This window comes from Perna viridis, chromosome 5 (assembly GCF_037379345.1).
Source record: "Perna viridis isolate PV_CMFRI_1.1 ecotype Kerala chromosome 5, ASM3737934v1, whole genome shotgun sequence".
NCBI lineage: Eukaryota > Metazoa > Mollusca > Bivalvia > Mytilida > Mytilidae > Perna > Perna viridis.
The window spans coordinates 29,597,045-29,624,622 of record NC_142449.1 but is presented as its reverse complement, the minus strand read 5'-3'; the positions used below and the strand labels follow the sequence as shown (position 1 = coordinate 29,624,622).

At 33.4% G+C, this 27,578-nt stretch overlaps 3 protein-coding genes across 16 annotated transcripts in view; 1 reads left to right on the top strand and 2 right to left on the bottom strand.

Moving 5' to 3' along the window:
* Positions 1-801: 801 nt before the first annotated feature.
* LOC148617006 (uncharacterized) lies at positions 802-8,001 on the bottom strand. Of its 11 annotated transcripts, XM_088584247.1 has the most exons (6): positions 6,443-6,796; positions 6,245-6,290; positions 3,765-4,666; positions 2,618-2,945; positions 1,535-1,587; positions 917-1,050 (listed from the first exon to the last, which is right to left on the bottom strand). In XM_088584247.1, the coding sequence occupies exons 1-5, from the start codon at positions 6,452-6,454 to the stop codon at positions 1,577-1,579; spliced, it is 1,299 nt and encodes a 432-aa protein (XP_088440373.1). In that variant the 5' UTR covers positions 6,455-6,796; the 3' UTR covers positions 917-1,050; positions 1,535-1,576. The 11 variants fall into 11 exon arrangements, with proteins under 11 accessions (XP_088440368.1, XP_088440366.1, XP_088440369.1 ...); XM_088584242.1 differs by lacking the exons at positions 1,535-1,587; positions 6,443-6,796 and adding an exon at positions 7,864-8,001 and having other exon boundaries at positions 802-1,050; XM_088584240.1 differs by lacking the exons at positions 1,535-1,587; positions 6,443-6,796 and adding an exon at positions 6,900-7,058 and having other exon boundaries at positions 802-1,050.
* Positions 8,002-10,187: 2,186 nt separating this feature from the next.
* LOC148617005 (uncharacterized) lies at positions 10,188-26,928 on the bottom strand. 4 transcript variants are annotated; one of them, XM_088584232.1, is made up of 9 exons: positions 26,893-26,928; positions 25,887-25,948; positions 20,327-20,686; positions 18,667-19,011; positions 17,706-17,759; positions 17,348-17,398; positions 16,725-16,784; positions 14,829-14,903; positions 10,188-13,942 (listed from the first exon to the last, which is right to left on the bottom strand). In XM_088584232.1, exons 3-9 carry the CDS (start codon positions 20,364-20,366, stop codon positions 12,912-12,914), a joined length of 1,656 nt encoding a protein of 551 aa, XP_088440358.1. In that variant the 5' UTR covers positions 20,367-20,686; positions 25,887-25,948; positions 26,893-26,928; the 3' UTR covers positions 10,188-12,911. The 4 variants fall into 4 exon arrangements, with proteins under 4 accessions (XP_088440358.1, XP_088440360.1, XP_088440361.1 ...); XM_088584234.1 differs by lacking the exon at positions 26,893-26,928 and adding an exon at positions 21,561-21,789 and having other exon boundaries at positions 25,887-26,034; XM_088584235.1 differs by lacking the exon at positions 26,893-26,928 and having other exon boundaries at positions 20,327-20,682; positions 25,887-26,034.
* The window catches only part of LOC148617004 (uncharacterized), a 19,893-nt gene continuing 19,238 nt past the window's right edge, over positions 26,924-27,578 (top strand). The window contains exon 1 of the mRNA XM_088584237.1: positions 26,924-27,078. The gene's annotated coding sequence lies outside the window, so the exon portion shown is untranslated. The remainder of the gene's footprint in view (positions 27,079-27,578) is intronic.

Below are 27,578 nucleotides of genomic sequence, written 5' to 3'. Positions count from 1 at the left end.
ATTATTCTTTATGATTTTGCAAGGTGACTGAAAACGATGCTTCATGTTAGGTAAAGATTGTAAGTTATGTCATTGATCCATAATCATTCTTGCATAAATTGAAATCCAGATCCTGAGTTTTACGACTGAGCAAGGGTCTTTTAGGTACAAATGTATGAGAAATTATAATAGGATTAAACAGCTATTTTCGGTCGTTCATGCATGTATGAACATATCTCGGAGTTCCCAAAATCAATGAACAGCCGACGGTGGTTCATGTAGTGTTTGGGAGTGGAAAGATCCGCGCATACATGCATGAACGACCAAAAATAGCTATGTAATCCTTATAATTTTATCCCGACATTTGGGAATTATGTTTTTAAAAATGTGTTGAACAGGTAAATGTATTTATAAAATCTATTTCTGGGATGATTTAATTTTGGGGCGAATTTACTGGTAGTTAGATTTTAAGCATTTATAAGTTTCTTTCTCCGAGCCGAAAATTACTCTTGACTTGAAAAAACTTGACCCGTAAAATCAATGTGGATGTAATAAATTATTCTTACGGCTATACTATGCCGTTTAGTTCGTCTCCACACTCTTTCGAACCACACGGCCGCCATATTGATTTCAGTTTGACTGGCGTTCATGCGTGTATGAACGATCTGGCGACGTTCATGCAAGTCTTAACTTTCTGGCAAAGACGTTTTCTACCAATCAAAAACGGCTATAAGCATGAAGAATCTCATGATTAGTATTATTACCTAATATTTTGTAGTAGCATACTCCATAATGGTTGTTTTCATTCATTATAACAATCAATTAGAAATCTACAAATTTAGATTTTAATTTATATTGCATGACATATGACAGTGATCTTTTACACTATAAATTCAGCAATTTTCTCTCTTTGTGTGATAGTTAGTTTATTATAACATATTACTTTATCAAGTTTTTCTAACTCCTTTAACTCGGAATGTTCCGTGACTGCCGCAATTTGAGGATTGTAGAGCAACCCTGGCATAAGACTTTCTGAATCTCTATCACCAAAATATACAACGAAAACGTCGGCTGTAATAGATATAAAAAAGAAACATTGAATTATACATGTAGGAATATATGTATACAGTTGAACTTGCCATTTTGTTTGCCATTTCAAATACTATGGAGTATTCAACGTACGGTACCCATCTGTCAGTTAAAAGATCATTGATGTACAATTTGTGTTGAAAAGCTCTAAGATTCTGGACGCGTAACACGGCCCTTTCGGATGGTGCGACAATTTTGTTATTTCCGGAAATAATACAAATTTACTCGACGCTAAATAAATTTTAAACGAGATTTTATCTACATACCATTCGATAATTTCGAAAGGCTTGTCTGCAGGAAAAATCAACCACTGTTTGAAATTTGACTTGCTGACAGTCTAACAAATGATATTCCATACTATTTTTACCCTTGCTAGATGTTGTGTCCCGGGTGTCTGACATTTGATGCATTTTTTAATTGTGAAATGAATCAATTAATGCGAGAATGTCCAAACCATTTCGTTTACCATTGAGAGGGTGTGATGATAACAACCATTCTTTTATGTGATTCAGGAAAGGCCTACGAGGCAAAGAATAATAAATATTGTTTTCAGTGTATTGTTTATGCACCCTTATCTTATTCTGTCCATGGAATGAGCTGACCGTGTTCTTTGTTGTAAAAATATAAACTGTTAAAATTAACGTATAATGAGTCCTTTGTGTACGTATGCGCGCGTATGTGTTGAGATTTTTGCGTACCTGCATATCCGTTGAGGATATATAGATAAAATTGAAATAACGAATATGATATATCCTAAAAGCAGAAATAAACATCAAAATGTTGAATTTAAAATGGTTTTGGAGAAATGTCAAAATGATAACGTTCTTGAAAGAGTAATCAAGGGAACCAAGGTTATAGCAGTAATCAAAAGAATGTTATCCAGGGACAAAGACCAGACATTGAAAACAGACATACACAACAAAGAACATAAAGTCATTAAAATCATACATTCAAAGTAACAAAAGCAAATGAGCAACTCGGACTCCAACTCCACTAAAAACTTGGAGTATGGACCAGATGCACCGGTAGGGTAACATATGGAACAATGCAAGTGAAGAAAGGGTAAACATGTATCAACATAGCTTTGTTGATGAATAATGAATGCAATATACAACGTTTTTCATACTAAAAAGGACTGTATCTGAAGATGTTCATTGGAACCCTAAAAGAGATCGATGTATGTAGAGTATTCAATTCAGAAAGATCAGAAGTGTTTTTAGTATTTTAGTTGTTTACAAACAGAAAAAAAAATCTTATATTAGTCCTTTTGGATCATTATAAACAAAAACAAAATATCTTTGTGGTGATCTGTGTCAATTATCTTTCTTTTCAGGGTTAGCTATGAAATAAAAGCGATGACTTAAGTAGACATGTACTTCAACGTGAGCCAATCAGCGATTTTTTGTAAGGTTCTATAATATAAAAAAGGGAATTCACAATTGATTGTCTTGGTTGATCCCTTCCGAAAGTAACAATACACTTTAAACTAACCAAATGATGTTAACTTAGATATTTTTCTTGAAAATATTTAATTCAAATAAAACATTACCAATCATTTTTCGACATGACTTCACCACAAGAAGTCGCAAATCAGTTGTAGATCTACCGGGTGTTTCCAAAATTAGATTCTCCTCATTTTTTCTGATGAAAATCAAACACACTCTTGCAGGTGGTATTTTCAGAACGTCTTTTGCTTCTTGTATAATAACGTCAATCTTTCGAAGGTTTTTTTCTTTTTTTCGACCCTCATAACAATCTTGTGTAATTTTATTAACTTGATCAACCAACAGAGTATCGGAAAAGGTAACAGCACAGTATGCGTCATCAAGTTCCTCTCTATCGTACTGGATCAGGCTCCTCCATATTTTCTCTGATTCCTGAAAGATGAAGATATATCTTATAAATGTGTAAATGATTAGATCTTTTTAATGTTGAAAAAAAATAAAGTGTATTTTTTTCACTGATGCAAATCAGTCACAACCGACGATTGCTACATAAAGTTTTTGCAGTATTTCTATTTTCTGTTGTCAAGTTTCAAAGGTTAGGAACGAAATAAAAATATAAATAGAATAAGTAGTAAAACAAAACAAATGAAGTAGTAATCAAATAACATAAACAAAAAATCAACCATAAAATGAATAGATATACAAGTGTGTATTTAAAAAAAACCGAAATCATGATGGTTTAAAGTGTTTTATGGCAGCAAAATACGTTTTGTTTCTCCAATCAAAGATGTTGTACATAGCGTTAAGAATATTGATGGATTGTTATGTACTGTAATCAAATATGACATATGGATAAAGATAAAAGATTTTTGTTGTTTTTGATCATGTCTTTATTTAAAGATTATGCCATATGGTTATCCATTTAAAATGTTTAAGGAATGACTTTTTTTTGGGTCCGTGAAAAATAACCTCAATCACGTAGTGCACACTAAAACATGCGTAGCTAGTTACTTTCAAGTGTGCACCATGGGCATTGAGGTTATTACAAATAGACCGACAAAATGTAACAGTCATTCGTTATCATCTAATTCAAGTATCAAATTTCAACTAGTAAATCATTAAAAAAAGTTGACGTTAAACTCATTACAAAATTTGGTCTATGAGATGATGGAAGAAATTTTGTATCCGATGAGAAAACGTGTTACTTCTGAAATTAAATTATATATCAATATAAGAAGTGTACCAACTTACAAAGCATAATGTTGATTTGTCTTTTCTATTCAAAAGGAAATCAAGTTTTTCCTCATGATCAACACCCAAAGTTTCGAAGACTTTGACATTCTCTTGCAATTTGATAATATCCTGTTCATGGTTACGACTGCAATTTTTCAGGTAGACATTTTGTTCTTGTATGATATTGGTTTCTTTTTCATGGCTACAACGGTACTGTTCTAGGTCTGAGACCTTTTTCTGCCAGGTGTTGATTTCTATGTCATGGTTCCGACGAACAGTTTCTAGATCTTTCACTTTTTCTTGCAAGCTATTGGTTTGTAATTCATGGTTTAGACGATGATTCTCTAGGTTTTTAACTTTTTCTTTCCACAATTCGGTTTCTGTTTCATGGTAACAACAAAGATTTTCTAGATCTTTAACTTTTTTCTGCAACACATTGGTTTCTTGCTCATGGTCACGACGGTAGCTTTCAAGGTTTTTTAATTTGCATTTTAATATTTCGGTATCTTTTTCAAGGTTCCGACAAAGAATTTCCAGTTCTGAATTTTTTTTCTGACAGATTTGGATTTCGTAGTCATGGGTATTACGGTAATTTGTAAGGCTTGTAATTTCACCCTGCAAAACAGTTATATCGTAACCCTGATTTCGAAAATTATTGTCGAGAAATGTTACATCTCTAGACAAACAATTCGTTCTTTCTTCAAATTTATATTGATTATTTTCCAGTTCTTTGATCTTTCCTTGAATTAAATTGTTTTGCTCCCCATGTTTAAAACGGTAACTGTTCAAATCTTTTACTTCATTCAAAAGATATCGGTATTTTCCTTCTTGTTTTTTCTCTAAACATTTCTGGTATAACAATAGTGTTAGGCAAATGATAAATGCAGCAATATTTGTATAAAGAATAAGGAGAATGATGTCTGAAAAAAAAACCAAGATGTTTTATTATACGTCGTTATAAGAATACTTTACATCAACCGTCTCTGTCTAACGAGAGAGGGAGATACAAGGTACAACTCATCCTACCAAACGCAATATCTACGATTATCCTACAATAGAAACCGATATATCTCAGAGGCAGATCCGGGGATTCTCAAAAAGGCCCCCCTGACTGGCCTAAGTTGGGGCCCGGCTCTGTCATGGTTTAGTGATTTTCTTTCTATTTTTCGGGTTGGGACGGGTCTCCTGGGCCCCTTTGGCACCGCTTATGAACCTATTACGAAAGTTTCCATAAAAAGTCACCTAAACAGTTACTAAGTCCTACGGTAAACCGGAAATAATAATGGGCGAGGAACCTGGAAAGAGGAGATATTTCATCATGCGAAAGCAATATATATATATATATATATATATATATATATATGTGTGTGTGTGTGTGTGTGTGTGTGTGTGTGTGTGAGCATTCTCTCTGGGGGAAGCTAAAAATTGTTACAGAATAGTGTAACGGACTGACGGACTGACTTACAGTGGTACACTGTAATACAGTGGGGATAATATGATAATATATACATTCTCTAATCACTCATATATTCATATATAGTAATGAACAGATATGGTGAAACACAACAAATGCATCATTGTATAACCGTTATATAAATAGAAAATACGGACAGAGATCACCAAAATGTCTTCAATAAATGTGAACACACCTTTTAGTAAGCTCTGGAAAAAAAGACCCAACAATATACTAAGGTATGTTAATGAGCATAAGATTTCTCGTAGCCTTTTGTTCATGTTTGTTTCTACGTCCAAAATAGTGAAAAGGGGTCTTACTGTCTTTTGATATTTAGTAGAGTACTATACGATTTGTTTAATCAATGTCTAAGGAAAACTGTTATTGTTATATGTAGAAAAAAATAAACTGAAATTAAGGAGGTAGACCTAGGGTGTGGGGCATAAATCCTGAAATCAGTGATATGTTTGTATCATATTCAATTTCACCAACGTCTATCAAGCTTTCATTTAAAACAGAACGAAATTAGTGAAAGTTACTATAATGCTTACATGAAATTGATGTAAAATGGTGAATACAAACGTTCCACTGATTTGCAAAAGTTGTGTCCCTTACCCTTGGTCTACCTCATTCAGATCAATATTACAGATTTTATGGTTTTCATGAATTCTGTCTCGCTCTACGGTGTGATATTTTTAAGACACGTGAAGCATTTTGGAAAGCACCAAGTTATTAAACTAGTAAAAAGGAGCTTCTGCAAATGTCATTTCATATTGTCTTTTAGTTTATACAGTTATATTGATCATGCTTATTCCTCTTAACAAAATTTTATATCACAATTTACAAAATTTCTCTTACTATCTTTTAAAACACGTTGAAATGAATAATCATGTTTTTTTTAACTTTGAACTATAAAATCAATTACGGCCTTACATGAGGAGCTGGTATGATAATATTGACTTTTGATGGCGCTTGGTGTGGGAATGAATTTCATGCTGACGTTTTGCTAATTTTTTTCTTAATTCACTTTTATCATTATGTTTACCTGAGCATTCTTTACCATGTGTTATTTTGTCTGTTATATTTGACATCTGAAATGCAACCAGTTATCATTTCAATTTATGTTTCATTTCAAGTTGCCGGAAATACCCCTACTAAGGAAACAAGGATAAAAACTACAATAAAAGACTTCGTGTTTTGGATTTGTAACACCAAATGCGTTACCGGTAATAACAATACTTACATTCATTAACATCGCATAAAGATCTTTTATGTATCAGTCAATAAGTATTGGTGTATTTAAATGCACTCTATTGGATAGACCTTATCTACACAATATATGCACAGTTTGTCGACGGAAATCCGTTACAAACAATTGTTTCTACGTACTACTGATAGTTACGGCGAAACATACATACGATGACATATAGATAAGCGCCATTTTTAAACATACGAAATCGTTATCATAAAAATTAAGAAAATAAAAAATTCCGGCCACAACGATTTCCAGACCACCAGATTATCAAAAAGTAATCAAGGGAACCAAGATTCTAGTATAAATTATATTCCTCAGTATAAAGTGTAAAGTATTATTGTTATGGATGCATTGTGGGTATTAATTTCAATATACTATGAAAAACTTACCTGTTTCTTGGATTATGATTCAAATAACATTGTTTCTGGTCATGCTGAAAACTTACTTTTTCAATGTGTATGTATACGAGTTGTTTAACGACAAATTTCTACACCGTCTACATGTATTTGAATTGGTGGAAATGGCATGTAAATGCATATGAAGTGCAGTCTCGATACGTGTAGGCAAGGTTATCAAGGACACAATGTACATGCGATAAGGTTGACTCGGAAGCTACACGTACACTTTTCTATGTAAACATTACGTATAACTATGAATAATCAGTTGTTCAACAAACTAAGTCCTGCCATTATTCAATATTGTAAAGGACTAAGCCAGTCTTTTCACGGAGACCAAAAAAAAAAAAAAAACATTAGTGTCAAAAAATGCGTTATTTAGGAGTCTTATATTACAGATATATATATGTATTAAACATTTCTGGTCGCTTCTGGGCTCTTACTTTTCAATTACAAAGTTTGTTATATTATTCCTCGTTTCTTTACAATGTAATCTCAGTTAGATATAAAATGTATTTGGCGAATGTGTAATACCTATAGACAATGTATGATATACTGATTCAATGTCTATCGACCGCATAATCTATATATAAGAAAATATATATATATATGAAATACAATACAGCCTTATTTGCTTTTAAATATTTCTAGTAGGTATAATTTCTTAAAACTTTGTAAAAATACAATATATTTCTTTTCATCTTATAACCACGGAGATAAACAAAAAATACCGAAAAATTAAAAAAGTCAAATTAACGATAGATACTAAACTTAGTTTCAACAATAAATACGAATATCAAACATGAGAAAAAAAATCTCACTAACCACTTCTAACGTTTCCATTACTTTACATGTTAAAAAAGTAATTTTCAGTCTCACTGTGAATTCCCAGGACAAATGACATCTTAAAGTTGCATGCCGTTGCGAAGCTTGGAAAATAAGGCTTCCAAAATCATTATGCTAAATTATACAAAATTTACTTGAAAAAATAATACTGAAAATCCACATTTTTACCTGTTCTGCTAACTGACAGCATGGAGGCAAATTACTCACACATGTAAACAATCTTCATACACTTTTGTAGTTAATTACATATATGATTTTAAAGTACACATTCTCAGCTTCATGTTGACTACTTTTAATCATAACACACACAAATAATGCACTTACAATGCATATGTCTAGGTTCAGTGTGTTTTTGGTACTACATAGGGGGTGGCCATTTGACCCGGAAGTGGTTAGTGAGACCTAAGAAATAAATCGATAAACTGATTATCAAATATGAATACTCATTTGGATTTAGATTTCGTGACATTAAGCAACAAGTAGACATTGATGTTTCGTACATTTAAACAAAGTTCCAACTGACCGGAAGTGAAGAGTTCTTCTACCTTACAGAACTGATAGCTCTTGGTGTCATTAGGCACAGACATTACCGAATGGGTGTTTAAATTGTATAATCATATTTCTGATTGATTTATCAATTGGATATTTGAATTAATTTGTCAAATCAAAGATCTTCAACAGATGACGAGTGTAAGAACGTATTTCTTCCGTTTTACTGCCAAAAGATATGGAATTACCATATATATAAGGTCAATAAGTAATTTGCATGAAATATGTGTCGTATTACTGGGCTTCGATTTAGTACGTCCGATTAACAATAATCACCCCGAATAATCCGTTGTATAGTTATCAATTCTTAAGTTTTTGAATATTTGAATATTTGAATATACATTATCAGACAAATATATGGATCTAAATACAAAAAGTTTAATTTATTCATTTACCCTCTGAAATTTACTTGATTCCTTTACTTTGCGTATTGCGATTGTTGGCTATTTTACCCATGGCAGACACGGTCGCGTGCACCTGTCTGCTATGGGTTGTCTGTCATAGAAAACAACGAAAACGGAAGTAATTAGTATTGTAAATTTTGAAATATGAAATCTGATTTTGGAAACGATAAAGACTGAACTTTGAATTATTGAATCTGAACTCTGGTGACTCCTTTCACTACATTCCAATGTTATAAAGAAGACCGTATCATAGTTAAGAACCGAGTATTCTACACAATACTTCAAAATATACGAATATATAATACATTAGTATTCTGATACCTTATGTGAAAAACACAACTTGTCTTTCTTAATTTTGTGTGGTGTTAATTTTTTGGGGGTTTTTTTGTTAGGTTAAAGTGTGATGCCAATTTCATAAAACATATTTTGTTTGACGTTTCCTGGACCATCCTCTAGGTGTGGGAAATTTTTCACTGTTCCATTAGGTTCTGTGGCTATATTGTCATTGTTTGGTAAGGTTGTTGTCTCTATGATACATCCCTTTCTTCTGCTTTCTTCTGATTACCGCTATAACCTTGGTTCCCTTGATTACTCTTCCAGTATACAGATTATAGAAATTTACAAATGTGAATACATTTGAACTCAGCTGAATTTTTCTTCAAATATTGAGTTTCTTATTTTACAATTTTGCAAGAATTGTGACAGTAACGTGAGAGGTCACTAATATAATCACGTGTACAGTGTATCGAAATTTGCAATACTTATACGATTAGTAGTTTTGTATTTGATAACCACTCGGTCGGTGCCACTGAGGATGGACCGAAGGTCTCCAAGGATATTCACCAACCAAGTAGTCAGACTTGTCTGACCACGAATCGTTTCATATATTATATATCACAATTTGCAGTGTTACAAATTTCAAAATCCTTAAAACACTGAGGCTTCATTCCATGTATTGCAAATAGTGGAACATATGAGTACTTGTAATAGACTTTAAATTTGATGATTTAGATATTCCTATGCATTTGATTCTAATGCTGTTGGTGAGTGGTTACTCCTTGGTCGTCTCTTCACGAAAATCGTCTAAGTGATAAGTGACCGTTACATAGTTTGTTTCCCACAATAATAGACGATTTCAACTGTCATCTTGATAATTTTTAACCAGATATAGCTGCAACAGGCAACGGAGCGAGTATCTTGCATTTAACACGAACTGCACACATTTCTGGATTATTTAAGTTAATTCTCGGATTATTTAAAGTTCACGTTGTTTGATTCAGTGCGTATTTTGTAGTGTATTTATCTGTTTGATTTATTCTGCGTCTGCCGTTTTTTTCATGTTTCCGGACCTGATTTCCATAGTTTAACAATATTTCATCTACGGTAGATATGTATAAATCATACAGTTTCAGAATGTTTTAAGTAGCACACCAGCTAAGAATCATGCACAATTTGATACATGGTTGCAAAACCTACATATTTTTTACATATCTTTTTTATATTTTGTTTAAAATGTTTAAGTCAATAGATAATAACATGTAGATTTTCATAGAAACCTTGTTTATTAAAGATACGAATTATATAGAATGTACTGTAAAATTCAAAATAAAGTGAGAAAACTCTGGTAATAACGCTTAAATACAAGAGAAACCATAGAACATTCAATAAGAACTATCTCCTAAGAGCAGAAAGATTGGAATGAATGATAATACATTGCATCATATACACCTATAAAGCTACTTAATAACAAAAATAACAATGTGTAGCCTTTTTTGGGTGTATCATATATTACATAATTTGTATGATTGTTAGCTGACTACTTCTTAATATTTTTATACCAAGTTTCTTGCTGTTATAACTACTTTTTAAATTTCATACAAATGGATTAAAGATGGAATCAACTATTCTGTAGTTATGTTCGCCGAGCATCGAGCATTGAAAAAACATTTTGATGAATTAGATGATTTGACTTATTTAAAGGGAAATATTTTATCTGACTAAAATACTTTTTGAAATATTTCCAATTCATGTTTCATGTTTAATTGTGATCTTATAGATTTACAGTTTCATCTCTATTTACAAATATACAAAATGTACACTGAATTTACACACACAAAAAAATCTGCCAAGCATTTAATCAATCACAATATAACATAATTAAAGGAAATTGTGAGTTTTTAAGAAATACTGGTATTACACATATTTGTTCGAAATCTTAAAATACAAGACACGACAACAAACACGAAGGAAATAACAATGCATTGAATAATATATATCAACACTCCTGGTAGATCTTCAGAACCTGAAAAGACAGTTCATATAAAGTCCGCAAATTACGATTACATTCTGCATCGTTAGTTATGATATACATTTGAAGGTAATTTTTTTTCCAACTTTGAATTTATGATCGAGTTCGATTAAGAGGCTAATCATGTGAAAAATCAGGCAAATCTTATGATTTGGGTAGCACAAGATCCCACTGGATTTTTTGTCCCATTGTAATGTCTATATCATATGTATTTCAAATAGTATGAAATTTATTTAAATCGGCAAAGGATGATGTTCCCTAACAAAGCAATCAAATTTTGCTCAAATTAAAAAAGTTATCTCCCTTCAATTCAATGAATGTCAATGCTTCTATGTCATTTATTTCCCTTCAATCGTTGAAGTTTATAAAAAAACAACATTCAGCTTTGCGAAAGGATGCATTTGTGAAATGAAATAGGTGAACATTTTTTTTTTAAACAATATGTGTCATGTTTATCCACTGCCTGATGTTTGATTGGACGCCCTTTTAAATAGTTTTTATACACGAGTACCTCTTGAAAGCCTGAAATTTCTTCTAAGATTGAAAGAAGTAGCATACATTTAATAGAAGGCGATAGTAAAAACATTTTTATTTTATATTACAATGGAAATCCGTGGACAGTAGTCGGAGAAAATGTGAATCTGCGTATGTTTTTTTGCACATGTCAACAACTCGTAGGTATGAATGACATCGCACCCGGACACAAAATTTGTTTCAGAACGAACCTGTTTTCATTCCATGCCCTGTATTTGGTAGAAAAACAGATTCTTTGGACTGACGTGGTCGGGGATCGAACTCACGACCTCCCATACTCGACGCGAGCATGCTACCTCGGTATATATAACATGTCCCCGCTGCGTAAGAAGGATATTTTGTTTTACAGATTGTTTCGTGTTGCATTAAAGGTTTCAAAATGAGTTAAAGTTGAATCATCTTCGAAAAAGACTTCAAATCAAATTTTAGTTTCAACTTCATAACAAACCAGCCATGGCAAAATTAAAACGATAGTTAATTTTTTGCAATATTCAAGTGTCACGAGTTAGTTAGTTAGTTCAACATTTTCCCCTACGATCAATTTGGAGCATTTGGCAGCTTGATTGTTTGTTTGTTTGTTGGGTTTAACGTCCGAGCAGCAATATTTCAGCTATATCCAGACGATGAACATGAAGTTAATGATAAAATAAACATGAAACGACGATGAAATGAAAAAGGGATGGGACGCAAGGGCAATTGGGTCGACAAACTTTGATTGCCACTGAAAATAGAAAGAGGTGGGTAGGGTCGGGCAATTTAGCCTCCTGTGGCGGATCCCTATGGTTCCTACTCCGGAAGAATACAACAGTAGGGTTCTTTAACGTGCGAGGAACGTGGCATATTTCCCAACACGGTGCACCACTATGGTTTGCGGTCAGGTTTTCCGTATTATAGCCTGACAACCCCAGCATGTAACACGCCAGGGGTACCCCATTCCACCACCTGGGGCACACATCCCAGTTGCTCTGTGGGCAGAGCGCCCTAGCCCCCGGCTAGGGTTCTGAGCACTGTTTAGTCGCCTTTTACGACAAGCTTAACGCTGCTGCAGGCCTATTCTTTTTACACCCGGACCTGCACGGGGCTTGGCAGCTTGACATTTGGAATCTTTCATACTTGAAATTCTAGCGGCCGCCAGCTTATTGTGTCACACATTTTACATGAAAGCCTTGTAAGAAACGTCACAATGTCGCTTTTGATCATCCAGGTTTTATGGACAACACAAAACAGCACCAAAGTGTGAAACAATTACACAACGCTACGGCGAATTTTCATATCAAGTGTTTGTACAATATCATCCGTGGTGTGTTATCGCAAAAATCTAGGCGTTCAAGAAGTGGAAAAAACGACCAAATAACAGATAATTGTAATATTACATATATTCTCTGAATAAAATGAAATACACTGCACTTCATTGTATGTGTTCAGAAAATATTAAGGCTTAAAGTAGCACTGCATATGTTATAATCGTGTACATCGTCTAAATCGTTCATTGATAGATCTTCGTATGGTCCATTTTCTTTCGTTGAGATGATTTTATCTTCAGAATCATTGTCAGAAGAACTGTCTACTGAAATAGAAATCGGATCTATTTTGTCAAGGCTACAATTGCTGATTTTGTTAAAACTTTCGGTCGAATCATCGATGGAAGGTTCATTGACCTTTGTTTTGGTTTGGAACCTTTCTGTATTTAGATTTGCAACTATGATAGTCTGTGAATGATCTTTAACATTTTGATCAAATGGTGCTAGTCTTCCAACACCAATATTGTTTTCATTTTGAATATTTGTTTTGATGTCAAAGGATTCACATTTGTTCGTACTTATTGATTGATTGTTTTGATTGAATATGCCTTTACTATTTTCGACAGAAAATTGCAGCTTCTGTGAGGCTTTAAATTCTTTCGGCCACGAGTTGGCCCTTTTCACAAGAATGCATTTTGTGGTTTTTTTATGACCGGCTAGAGAATTCCGACGATGTTCCCTTTCATACTCAGGCGAACTGATGACTAAACCAGCTGCTAGGGGCTGTATGACCTCCATGTAATGATGTGGTGTTTCAATGTTGTCCATTTCTGACAATGATTGATAGGGATAAGTATAAACATCAACCGTTTCTCCAACAACTTCAAGATATGATGGATTTGATGATACGGAGCTACCTGTGTCCTTATGAACTCGTATCGGTAATCTAGGAGCAATTTCGTTTACAGGGTCTGTATAGCACATTAGTTTTTGGTCGTCAATGTATTCATATGTAGATGCAGTTTCAAATGTGCTTAGTCGATGACGTCTTTGACGTTTTGGTGGTTCGTCGGGGTCAACTGGGGAATTGATTTTAGAAGTCTTGCATTTTCGATTAATGCAAATATTACAGGAGATAGATAAAACCAGTACAAGGACAAAACATGCCCCAACCATGCCAAAAAGCACATATTTCTCATTAATTGTCATACCTGAAGAGACAAAGTATAATATTGTATAACAACAAACTTATATACGTCGTCATTTGTTTGTCTTGTAAGGAAAATAGAACAAACCTGAACTTTCATAAAAGTTCACTCTGTTATTTCAGTGCTTATTTCTTCGTTTTCTTAAACTTTGGTAAACTTTGACAAAAATTATGCTTTTAGATAAGTGTTTCTGTCTATTTCCTGTCAGATATTTGATAACATGTGTTGCATAGATTGATGTGCCATAACACATAACACTTGTATTTGATGACGATTGCGGTAATTTAAAAAAAATTGTACTCCTATTTCCTGTCAAATATTTGATAAAATTCATTGCTAAGGATGTATGACTAGAGTTCATGCGCCATAACACACAACACTCGATTTTATGTCGATTGCAGTAAATTTAAAAAAGGTAGCTGCGTTCATACAATGAATTATAGTGAACGGATGTCCATGGTTTCGTTATTCAGTATAAAAACACATATTAATTGCATTCAAGAAAACCCAACCCTGTTTATGTTTTTTTTCTTTTTTTTCTTTCTGATTGAAGAATTCCAAATCAAAGTAATTCAAGAATTCTAAATTGCTCGAACCAAATCACCTACGCATACTTCATGTACTTGACAGTTTCTTGCTTACTACATATCATTTTACTCGATAGTAATACAATGTAGCAATACAGGATGAAGAAAAACACTATTAACGTTGCACCCGTGAAGTAAGTTCAAATATACTGTATTAGTTAGCATAACAAGCCGTGTTCAGTTATGAGTATAGCAACGGTGTTAAAGATATGAAGGAGTGCATATACTTTTATGGAGACTGACTCGAAACATTACAAAATAAACAGAACCATGAAAATTTACAAAATAATTAAAGTACGTACCAGATAGAAAAGTTGAGTCCTTGTCATCAACACCTGTAACACCTTTTGAGCCAATATCAGAATCAGGAGTATGAACTAATGTGAATGAAAAACACATGATCATGCAAAAAGTGTTGACAGATGAAACATGCTACATGTAACAGGAAAGACAACTATACATTTGCCTGTTTCAATTCCGTGTCTTTAAAAAATAGTAGGTGTATTCTTTTTAAAATTTTAATTACCTTAAGCAGAAAAACATACTATGTACCGTAAGTATATTTATGAGGTTAAATGTGGCAGAAAGAACCGATACATATGTTGAACCATATTCTCTAAATAATAAGCATAAAAAATAATATTACTAAAGAGTAGTCAATGGAACCATGGTTATAGGGTAATCAAAAGAATGTAATCCAGGGACAAAGACCAGACATGGAAAACAGACATACACAACAAAGAACATAAAGTAACCAAAATCATACATACAATGTAACAAAAGCAAATGAGCAACTCGGACTCCACTAAAAACTGGGAGCATGGACGAGGTGCACTGGTAGGGTAGGCGTCCTCTGCTTTTCTAGAAACACCTGTCCAGTTGTTCATAAAAAAGTCAAGTCCGGAGTAGACTAACAAGGAAAGGAAAACTATGACCTGTTGAATAAATCAGTTTTCATGGTGCAGATGGACACACCATAACGATCCGCGAGTTTATGACGACGACCATAAAACTTATGTATTGATGACTTCAATCTTGTAGCGACATAACCCTGTTCCAGAAGCCTATTTGTTAGAATTCTAGCGCGATACAAAAAGTCTGCGTAGTTTCGGCAAGCTCTGGCATAACGTATGAGTTGTGATATGAATACTCCATACGCAGGTGCTGAAGGTATGTTGCTACAGATGAAAGGAAAGTTGACAATTCTGAATGAAAAGTCATCATGTTTGTCGTAAAGTTTGGTCAATAGTTTTTCTTTACCATTGATTTCTAAGTGTAGGTCAAGATATGAGGCTGACTTCACAGTGTCTGTAGTATCCTTTATCTCAAGTTCTTTGCCGTAGATGCGATATATCAAATCCTCAAAATTAGGATTGTTTAAAGATAATACGTCATCTATATAGCGGAACCTTAAAGGATCTAGCCAAACGACATTCTTTCTTTCGGATCAGATCAGCTATAAAGTCAGCCATATTAGAGTGAAGGAATAGGTCAGCAAGGAGCACAATTTGTTCCCATTGGAATGCCGACCGTTTGTTGAAAAGCGCAATAGTGTTTTTAAGTTGATTTTAACATTTTTAAGACTCATACGATGTATAGCCATGTTCGTATTCGGTATTAAAAAGTTTCATGTTCTGGAAACATATTATATTTTCCTCGAAACTATATTTTGCTTATTGTGGACTAGTCTTGCAAAATAAAAAAAATATATGATCTGCAACATAATGTGCAAAATACCATCCACAATACACATTCCAAAATATTCTGTTTGTTTTTTTTTTTCTGTTCAAATCGACTTCAATTCGAGCTATTTAAGGACAAGAATACATTGTTTGATTAGTACTTAAGTGAAAGTTTCGGTAGAATGTTAGAAAATGAGAATTTTGGTAGAGTTGTCTGCCCTTGAAATGCTAATTTTCAGTGCATTTCAATGAAATTGTAACTCAATTTATCCAAATCACATAGAAATTCTGTCTTTTGCCCTTGATCCTGATGGTGCTAATAGTCAAATTTAACTTTCAAAATAGTAGGTTTTTTTTCATAACATGGTTCACCCACTGCATGATTCTTACAAGAACTCACACTTTTCTGTTTTGACGACGATACTTATGAACAATTACGAAGACTTTAATTCATAAATACAGATATTTCCGTGAATCGCAAATTACTGACCGTTTAGAAAGTCACGATTTACCTACCTTTCTCTGTTGTGCTCGTAAAATCTGTGTTTCTGGTTGAATCAGTTGTATGTTGTTTTCCTGTATTCAGGTATAAAGTATTCAATATCAAATGAAGCAAATGAAAATACATGTAGTTACCAAGCACATCGAATATTTCCACAGTTTTACTGCTTCTTTGTATATATGTAGAATTTTAAGGACTTTGGATTTTCATGTATCAATCCTTGTAATATTTTTAAATAACATTTTTGATAACAGTACCATAATGCATTATAAAGAAATAGTGGAAGAAGAAATCATATTTCTGTCTCTTGTAAGAGAAAATGGAGAAGATACTTTTACAATGAGATATCCAAAGAAAAGAAGACAAAATTCGACAATTTCATGATGATTTTTCTAAATGTTTTGCCCTGGGTATTGTTGAAAGTGGTATAAATTGTCACCATCAACCTCCTCAAGTCTGATAAAATCTGGAGTATAAGAATCTTAATTAACAGTGTTATATTAGTATAGTTTTGGCATCGCTGACTCAAAGGTGGTTTGATATCATAAGAACGGGGAACGTGAATATGCATCCAACAAAGGTATACAAAGAGGTGAAGTCCGAAAGAACATGTATGCAATCTAACTTCATATCATACCTTTAGGAAATGTAGTGGATTCCCGGTTGCTCTCTGTTGTGTGTAATGAATCTGGAAAAGAAGAGTTTAAAATTGTAAAATCATCAATTAATTGTTTATAACCTTAAATATTAAGCATATTTTCATTCGTTCACCTGTTCATACGATCAGACAAAAAAGCCCTTCAAGTTTAAATTTGATGTATTAAGTGTTGTCATAAATGCCTTACAAAAACGTTAAAGAAAAACATGCAGCAATTACATTTTACTACATTATTATAGTTCATTACATTATTATATTTCAGTACATTATTATATTACATTACATTATTACATTACATTACATTATTACATTTTATTACATTACAACATTTCATTACCTTCGTCTTCACTGTCATTTATTGTTGTTATGCTTGTTTCCCTGTTTAAATCTCCTACGAAAAAGAGAAAAACAAATATCTCAAATTCATGCCAAAAATTGCAATTAAATACATCATACATTTAAGGTGGCATGGAAATAGTTTTTTTTATTTGATAATAACTACGAGTGTTCAATTCTTTTTTAGTATAATCATATAACAAAAAATGCAATTACCACATGGCAAGATAGTTAAAAATTTATTTCATTGTTTTAGACTTTGCTCTAATGAATGATATTTGTAAATAGATGCTTGTAGCTTTATTGTGAAAAGTATTGATCATGATATTTGTCTCAACATTTGAACAAGATTTTTTCACCTATCATTTTTCTAAGATTAGATTCAAAACTAAACAATTAGATAAAGAATAAGTTTCTAATTTGACGTCTACATATCGTCAAACAGTATATATCGGCACAACCCCACCTTTAGCTCCTGCGCACTGTCTCATTTCTTTCGCTGTCGCTTCGAGACAAAACTTATTAAAGACGTTTACGCGATGATTTAACGACTGAGAGGTTATCTAATTGAAATCAGTTACATAAATGTTTGTCAAATAAATTACCAAATTTGTCTTCTTAGAAAAGAAATAATTAATGGAGAAGGTAGATTTGTACTCATTTTAACATGGGTTTGGCATTGATATTCTCATTTTACACCTCGCTGTCGCTTGGTGTCAAATAATCGAATATAAATGCCGTACCCATGTTGAAATGAATACAAATCTACCCCCTCGACGAATTATTTCTTAAATAAAAAATTAGATATGCAAATTGTATGTGGATGTTTAACTTTTATCTTTTATTTTACCTTGTTTATTGACAACAATGAAAAGAAAAGAAAAAACAAACAAACAAACAAACAAACAAAAAACAAACAAGCAAACAAAAAACTTCAAGGAACCAAGAGCTTATCAACTCACGATTTGTTGTAAATTGTCTAACAACAAGTGTAATTTTTGTCTGCATGGCTCCATTTGCTGTTTGCGTTTCACACCAATAGCTCTGTAGATCTTCTTCTGTTATATTTTTGATTTTCAAAGAATAGTTTTCTCCCTTTGTTTTATCTTGAGCGATGCTATACTTGTTCTGGATTTTAAGAGGTGGATTTAAAGTGATCCCTTGGAAAATCGTAAATTCTCCACGTCTCCAGACGGATGAGTTGAAATTGGTAAGCTGTGTATGACATCCCAAAATGACAGTCTCTCCATAACTAACGAATATTATCTCTTCACTGCGACGACTGTCTTGTATCATCCCAACAGCAACTAAATTATTTTTCAATTATGCTAATTTACTTAGTTATTCATGTTAATTAATTCTACACGTTATCCATTCGGGATAAAAGTAGCCAGTGACAAATGCCAATGGCCTTTCCATTTCCCGTAATCTATATGTTTTAGTTCTATTTTAGATAGGTTATATCTTTAGAGTTTTATTTGTTCACTTGTTCAGTTGTTACAGTGTCTTTGAAGGAACATATCAAAAGTCTTGGGTGAGCACTGTGTGGTTAGGAGAAGATGCATAGCTGGATGTAAAGGGTTTTTACTCAGTAGTTATGTATTCTTGCTTACTGCTTTAATTTTAGATTTATCCATTTGAGGCTTTACTGTGATGCAGTGATACTAAAGGGAATGCTTTGTGTGGTAATTCTATGACGGCTATTCGTCTTTTTGTTTTATTAACTTTTTGTTTGGGAGAGTGAGTTTGTGTTTTATTAACTTTTTGTTTGGGAGAGTGAGTTTGTGTTACATTTATCATTTGTTTGGGAGAGTGGATTTACAGCGCCTATGTTTTCCAAATACAATTACATACAGGTATAAAAACCCTGAAAAGAACACCAATATGGATTGCACTGTTTAGTAAATGTTTCATAAAACGTTGTGCTGGACGATGAGTTTCGTTGTGCTATTTAAATGTTCACTGGAACAACCAGAAATTACTTAAATGTGAATTCGGTTCTGTTTTACTTGTAAATCATCAGTATGATCATTGTGTTGTTGCATGAAGTTACTTGACCGGAAACAGACATCGTACATGATCACGATAAATGGAACCAACTAAAGATTGAATAGATATCTACAGTTTAGGTCATCCTTTGTCATTTTTTTACAGTTACTGGTATGTGTTAATTAGAATTAGCTCATCCATTCATAATTACATTTGCTGTGCATATCATAAAAGTACACTTATTTCATTGGATCTGCTTGGTACGTGATGTTACACGAGTCGAAAGAACACAGTCATCTTCGAACTTATTTCTATAGGCCACGCCCACACTTGAGTGGTCATAATGTATTGCCTATTTTTTCTGTGTATAAAGAAACATATGAAATGTAATTATAAGAATTGAAAGTTTCATTTTTGATGTTTTATGGGAGTGTAAAAGTGTTGACCAGTGGCACATTTTTGGACATGAAACGCTAAACAAAACCCATCGTTTCCGAAGTAAGTATCAAATAAAATACGTCCGACTAAGCCCCAATTTTCATTTCAAGTCGGCACACTGCTATTGTCTATATTATTAACTTAAGAGGTGCATTGTTGTCGAAGAACAACTTTTTATTAACTTAGTCGACTAACCTTGAAAAAATATTAGTTGGTGTAGTGGGTAAACTTTCATCTTACATCACCAGTTAATTTGGTTATTGTAACTGGTTCTCACGAAAATTGTCACGAATTCTTCTGAATCCTGTCACTAGCTTTTACTTAATACTGTCACTAGTTCTCATGACTGCTGTTATCGTTTTGTCTGAATGCTGTCATCACATTTTTCTAAATGCTGTCGTTAGTTTCTCCCTGCATATTTTTCTAGTCCTTCTGAATACTGTCATCTAGATAGTGGCCTTAGTTCTCATGAATACTGTCAGTAGTTCTTTGGAATATCAGTCTTCCTTAATTCTGGTGTATTAACAGTTTTTTCTCAACACTGGTACTGGCTTTCTTGAATATTTTGATAACATACAGAACTCTTTTACTACACAAATTATTTTCTCAAATAAGGCACAGCATTTATATGCTCGCCAAAGAACATTAAATAACGAAATCAGATGAAGACGCACGTAGAAACCAAAATAAATGTGCAACTCGGGCTCCAGGTGCACCGGTGGTGTAAGCATCCCCTGCTCTTCTAAAAAATAAAATTTTACGTACGGGGAAGACGAAAGAGGAAAGGAAAACTATGTCACGGTGAACAATTCGGAGAGATACTTTATAACGATCCCCGTGAGTTCATGATGACAGCCACAATACTTTTGCAGGTAATCATGAGACGTTAGGAAAGTAAATGAAATTTCACTAAATTTATATATTAGATCTATTTGGAAATGTACAAAAAGAATTGTTATTGTGTAAGTTAAATGCATATACAATGTACAAACATGTGCTATTAGACACTATTCATTTTTATAAGTACAAGTAGAGTACAGCATGAAATAAAGACAATTAAGTATTAGTCTTTGTAAAAATCATGCAAATTGTGTATTATGTGATACAAACGAGGCCACACATTTTTATTTTTGTTATTAAGTTGCTTTATAGGTCTATATGATGAAATATATAATCAATTATGCCAATCTGTCTGCTTAAAGGAGATAATTCACATTGAAAATCCAATGGTTTCTACCGTATTTTAGTGTCGTTTAAAGAGTTATCTCCCTTTGTGAATTCTACAGTACATACTATATAATTTTTATGAACACGGGTTCTATAGAAATCCTCATGTTATTTTCTGTTTACTTAAGCATTTTAAACAAATTATCAAAAACAAAATATGTAAGATTTCCGACCATGAATAACTTTTTTACATGATTCTTACCTGGAGTACGACTTAAATGATAGCATTTGACTCGTTTTTTTCACGGTTGTTTATACTGGCCACAAATTTAGTGGTATGGTCCTGTCGTTGTCATTCGTGTTGTTGTCTGCAGACACTTGGTTTTCGTGTTATAACATGAGTATTAGTTGGTTGAAGTTAAAATTATAGTGCATCTAGATTTCAAACCACAAAAGGAAGGTTGGTAAAGATTTTGGGGGTATGGTTCCACCTGTTTTGGAATTAGAGGCCAAAAAGGGAAAAAACATGTATAATTAAAAAATATAAATCCAGTGAATGCATAATGATGTTTGGTATGATATTGCTCCACAATATTCTATATACAATGTATTAGGCTGGTATTGATTTTGGAGGTCCATACTTCAACCATTTAGGAAAAAGTATTTGTCTGACTTAACAACAGGTAATTAGACCTTTTAAAAAAATCATACCACGAGGTGCCATTCTACCAAAGAAGGAGTTGGATTAATTTATTTGGCTGTGGCTTGAACCAATTAGGAATTAGGATTCAGAAACAAGTGGTTTTTTTCTAATGTTTTGACAGTAACTTGGGTAAAACTGATCTTATAATGGACCTCTTTCAAATTGTACTACAAGGTGCCTTATATCAAAATGAGAGTGGGATTGATTTTCGTTGGTTGTCATATGAGCCGATATAGAAAAAAAGGGGCACAAAGGTGCTAGAAACAAAAAAGTTACTGATTCTTTAATACGGGAATGGATCCCTGACATTTAAACACAAAATACATGTACCGTGCCCCAAAAGGAAGCTTGGAATTGATTTTGTGATTGGAACCATTTAGGAAGTAAGTCCTAAAAGGAGTCAGATTCTTTTCTTTGTCAATTATATAACCACAATCACACATCATAGCTGTATAAAACTTGAATGGTGTTTCTATACTTGCCCCAACTGTTCAGTGTTCAGTCTCAGCGGTTGTATCAAGCTGAGCCTGGAACTTTTTATATTTCCTATGCTTCAAGGACAATATTGTTTTGGGCTAATGTGACAGCAACTAGGTTGCATCTGAAAACCACATGTTTGCTTGACAACAGAATTAAAACTGATAAAATACATGTTGGTTATACAAGTTGATGAGAAGGGGTAGTCTAGAGCAATACTGCGATGAAGTTATTAAAAAAAGAACAGTAAAACATATAATAGAGAGTCTTCACATAGCTTTAGAATATAGAAAAACTCATGCCGAAATTTCATTTTGAGCTATTAATCTCTGGTTTCTGAACATGTTCTTCATACTTACACAAAGAAAAGACACTACTATCATTAACTTAACAAATGTTGTCAAAGTATACTAGAGGCTTTTTTTCAATAGTGAAGACAAAAAACACTAGGTTCCTATAAGACTTTTTAAAGTTTATAGAGGTTCAAAATGCACTTTACAAAATTATTAGAAGGAAAATTACGACAGGTTTTGGTTCATGTAGTGTTCTAAGACTGTATAACAATAATGTATAGTGTATAATTTTGGTAGCACTCCTAAGTGACATTTAATTTCATACTAGGCTGTCTTAAGCACAAATCAAGAATAGAGACAAACTGTTTATTTTTTAAGGAGATAGACTTAGGGAAGGGGACATAACTCTTGAAATCAGTGATATGTTTGTATCATATTCAATTTCAGCAAAGCCTATCAAGCTTTCATTTGAAAAAAAAATGAAATCGGTCCAAGTAACTTTGATGTTTTCATGAAATTGATGTTAAATGCCGAACACAAACGTTCCAATGATTTGTAGGAGTTGTGTCCCTTACCCTAGGTCTACCTCCTTAATTGCCAATTATTTACTAATTGCAGAAAATATGTTTGTTCAATGTTATTATGCTGTTGGTGTCATCCATAGACACTTGGGTTTAGTGATTGAATAAAAAAATGTTCATAGATCAAAGACTCATTGACGCTTGAAATGACTCATTTAAGTTTCGCAAATTTACAGTATTTAAGAAGCAAAAAACAAACAGCCCATTTAAAAAAGAGCGTCAAGGGAAACGGACCGAAAAAGAAAATAGACACACAGCAAATGACATGAAATACCCCGTAAACAAAAAAAATACAAAAACAAAAACAAAAACAAAAAAACAAAAATAACAACAACAAAAAAAAAAACACGCCCCCCCCCCTAAAAAAAACAAAAAAAAAAAAACACGAGTAAATGACCAAACCCACACTCCACTTAAAACTAGGCGCATGGATCGGGTACACTGGTAGTTTAAAATTCATGTAAAAATGCTGAAGATGGCTATAATTGGAACACATTTTCCCGACCACTAGGGTTTCGTGCAATAACTTAAGTAATGGTGGAAATTGATAACTTACAGGGTTGAAACCAACAAAATTGACTTTGTATTTTATGGTCCCTAACGTTATCAAACTTTGGTGAATTGTTTCTTTCTTTTGATATTAGGTCCCTTTCGGTTTTCATAATTTTACGGGGGAAAAGGGGGGAATAGGTGTTATTATTAGAATTGATAGAAAAGCAATTGCCTCTGATCCAATTTCGATGATTCAGATATCAATGTATTCATTTCTAGATTCTGTTTTGAGAGGTGTTCTTGGTAGATTTATCTTTAATAACCATTTGGAGGGGTACATAATAGGGTCATGCACACAAAAAAAACTTGTTAATTTTTAGTCCAATTTTGAAATTTTTTATTGGATTCCATATGAAAATCCATACATGCGTTTATCAAATCAGATTTCAAATATTTCTTACAGTTTTCCTGATATAAGGAACCACACCCCAAATCAATCTACCCTCCACTCAGTCCGATTTTGAATTAGTTTATTGGATTCCTTATGGAAATTTCTGCCTGAGCTTTTCAATCAGATTTCAGAATCTCTTAAAGTTTTTGAGTTATAATGGGCCAAGCGCTAAGCCCCCTAAAAAATGTTTGTTTCTAATTTTTGGTCCTATTTTGAAATTTTCTTTTATTGGATACCTTATGAAAATCCCTGCCTGTGTTTTTCTGTCAGATTAACATCTTATGCTGATCGAAAGCAAAGATCTTTGATTTCCACCCTTAAAACAACACATTTTTCACATATAATTGAAAATTAAAATTGTGTGCAATATTTTCTCCACACCATTGTTGAATCCATAATGGACTGCAAGTCCCCAAGCTTAAGTGTATCAAAAACTAATAACTAAGTCCACACATTCGGAGCTGTACAAATCTAAAATTTTGTATCCACATTTGCCCCATCTGTTCTGGGGTCCAACTCTGTGGGTGTATCTAGCTGCGTTCTGCGCAGCATTTTCGCGTGATTACTTTAGCGGTAGATAGCCAAAATGTCATGAAATAATGATTATTCCATTAATTGTGTTACTTGTTGATAGAAGCTTAATATTCAAATGGGGCGACTGACCCCAGTCGTTCTGCAGAAGAGGGTAAAACGGGTACATGTACTCATTCGAATTGATATATCAATTTACAATAATTAATTTTAAAACTTGCTGTCTTATAATGGTATCATGATGTTGGCACTCTAGGACAATTTTGTTTCCAGACAATAACTCCAATAGAAGTGTACGGATCTTTTATTTTTTTTTTAAATATATCCATGTTGCCTTACCGCAAAGGGAACGGTGGACTCGGAGGTCGGGAGTCGGTGGTTGAAGGAGTGGGGAACGGTGGTGGTGGGGAGAGGGAAGGTTGTTGAAGGAGCGCAGAAAGGCGTGTGAAAAATACGGGAAGCGGGGATCATGGTTGGGAACAATAACTGGGGGTAAAACGAAAGGGGTTTGGGAAGCGGTGGTGAAAAGGGAGGGAGGCGGTCGCTTAAAGGAGAAAACCGGGCATGACGTATCCCTTGTCCGCCCCCTCAGAAATGGAAGGCTGTGATTAATTTTTGGGTTGTCACTTGAACCATTTTAAAAAGAATTAAAGACCAGAAACAAACAGGACATTTTAACATGATTTTTAGTAAATGAATCTCTTTGAAATTGTACCACGTACCATTCCATAACGGTCAGGCTAGGATTTATTTTGAAGGAAAATGACTGTATTCAAGACTAACTATTCTAAACCTAATTTCATCCTCTGGCAAACCAGCCTTGATCGACGCTTATCCCTCGGACAACACCTGTCTAGGTCCACACTTGCCCCTCGGACAACGCCAGTCTGGGTCCACACTTGTCCCTCGGACAACACAAGTCTGTGTCCACACATGTTTTTACGAGTACAAATAATGATAAATCTATGGCATGCTTGAGAGATAATTTAGTCATGATCTCCGTTTGGATAATATACCCAGAAAAAAAGGATAAAAATGCAATAGTGAAGGTTTGACTTACGATCGGCAGTTGTGTCGCATAAATGTGCCCGCATCCCCACGTGAAAAAAATGATGCGATTTCCTGAAAATAAAAAAAAATCGATAATAAAAAAAGAGGGAAATATTTCTGATCATATCCTCTTTCATGCTTTATACATGTATTCAAACTGACAAGACTACTTGACTTAATAATGTAGGAAATTATAATTGAATTATAACAGAGTGTACTTAGAACATCCGTTCAAATGCTATGAATGACATACATGTTTAAATGTACTATGGTATTTTCCATTGTATTATTTCCCTAACTTCAAATTGTTTTTTTTTTAAATTTGAAACTATATTTACAGACTTGTTAACGTCTTTTATCTTATATCACAGATATGCTGGGGTCAAAGTAGCAGGGGTCAAAGTAGCAGGGTATCGGTTTCCGTCGATTTTCATTAATATTAATAGTACGACACTCGGGTATACTGTTTATCCGCTTAAAACACGGTTCTCGGTTTTGTCAGCTACACGAATTACAATTTTATGGTTTTTAATCTTGAATTTGACGCATCTTCATTTATAATGATCAAGATTAATTTTTAAGGGCACCCTGTCTCTGTGGTGTGGGACGGCAGTTTTCAAGCTTTTTATGTGCCATATATTTTTACGTTTCATATGTATTTTACAAAAATACCATAAATAAGTTTTTTTTTAGAGTCGGCATGATATATATAATAATAAACATAAGCTCTATTGAGCTTTTTACCGACTTTAACCTTTGATCGACACAGCCGCTTCTGATTTTGTGTGCGGGAATTTTCGAGCTGTCCTTTTAAAAACTGCAAATCAAATAAAAATCAAATTTTCGAAAAACATTTTATAATCATAGATTCTGTAATAGCGATCGTGTTATTATGTAATTGTGTACAAATTATCAGCCGAAAACATCAGGTAATAATGAAATCGGCAAAAAAAGCTACTTTGGTACGGGGAAAATTTAGTTCAGGTACGGGTACGGATTACATATTTTGGCTGTACCTCATAAAATTTGGTCGAGCAGTTCCGAGAAATTTCAATCCGAATGACTTGGACTTTTAGCATACACTTAATAGATAAGTTCTTCTTTTGCGTAGTTCCGGTGAAACCTGGATTTTATTTTTCCTAAAATAAAATGCTAAAAAAGGACTAAAAAATTTCCCAGATGACACATGGCATGGAAGCATTGTAAGTAAAAAATATACACAGTAAATTCCTAGACATCTTCTTCTCTTTGTCTTTATTTTGTGCTTTTTATTTTTAGTTGATTGTAAGCTTATGCATGACTGTTTGCTTGCTTATATTGCGATTATCCTTATCTGCTTATTATACTGTCAAAGTGTACCTGTAAACTGTTTTTTTTGCAGCTATGTTTGTCTATGCTTGAATGTATGTATGTATATATGTATGCATGTATGTGTATCTGCTCTCTTGCTGTTTTATTGTTTAGTCGGTTCAAAAGCTCACAAGAGCTTATGTTTACCTGTTTATAATGTCTTGTCGACTTAAAATAAAGCTTACTTGATTTGATGATTTATTTGGTATGATTTGCTTGAGAAGGAATTGGAAATAGTAGTCCACTAGTCCAAATAATATGTGCTAGGCATTGCCTAAATCAGTGAGCACCGTGAGCTTTATCATACATGTACCGACTGTGCGAGACTCGTATAAATAAAGGACATTACATA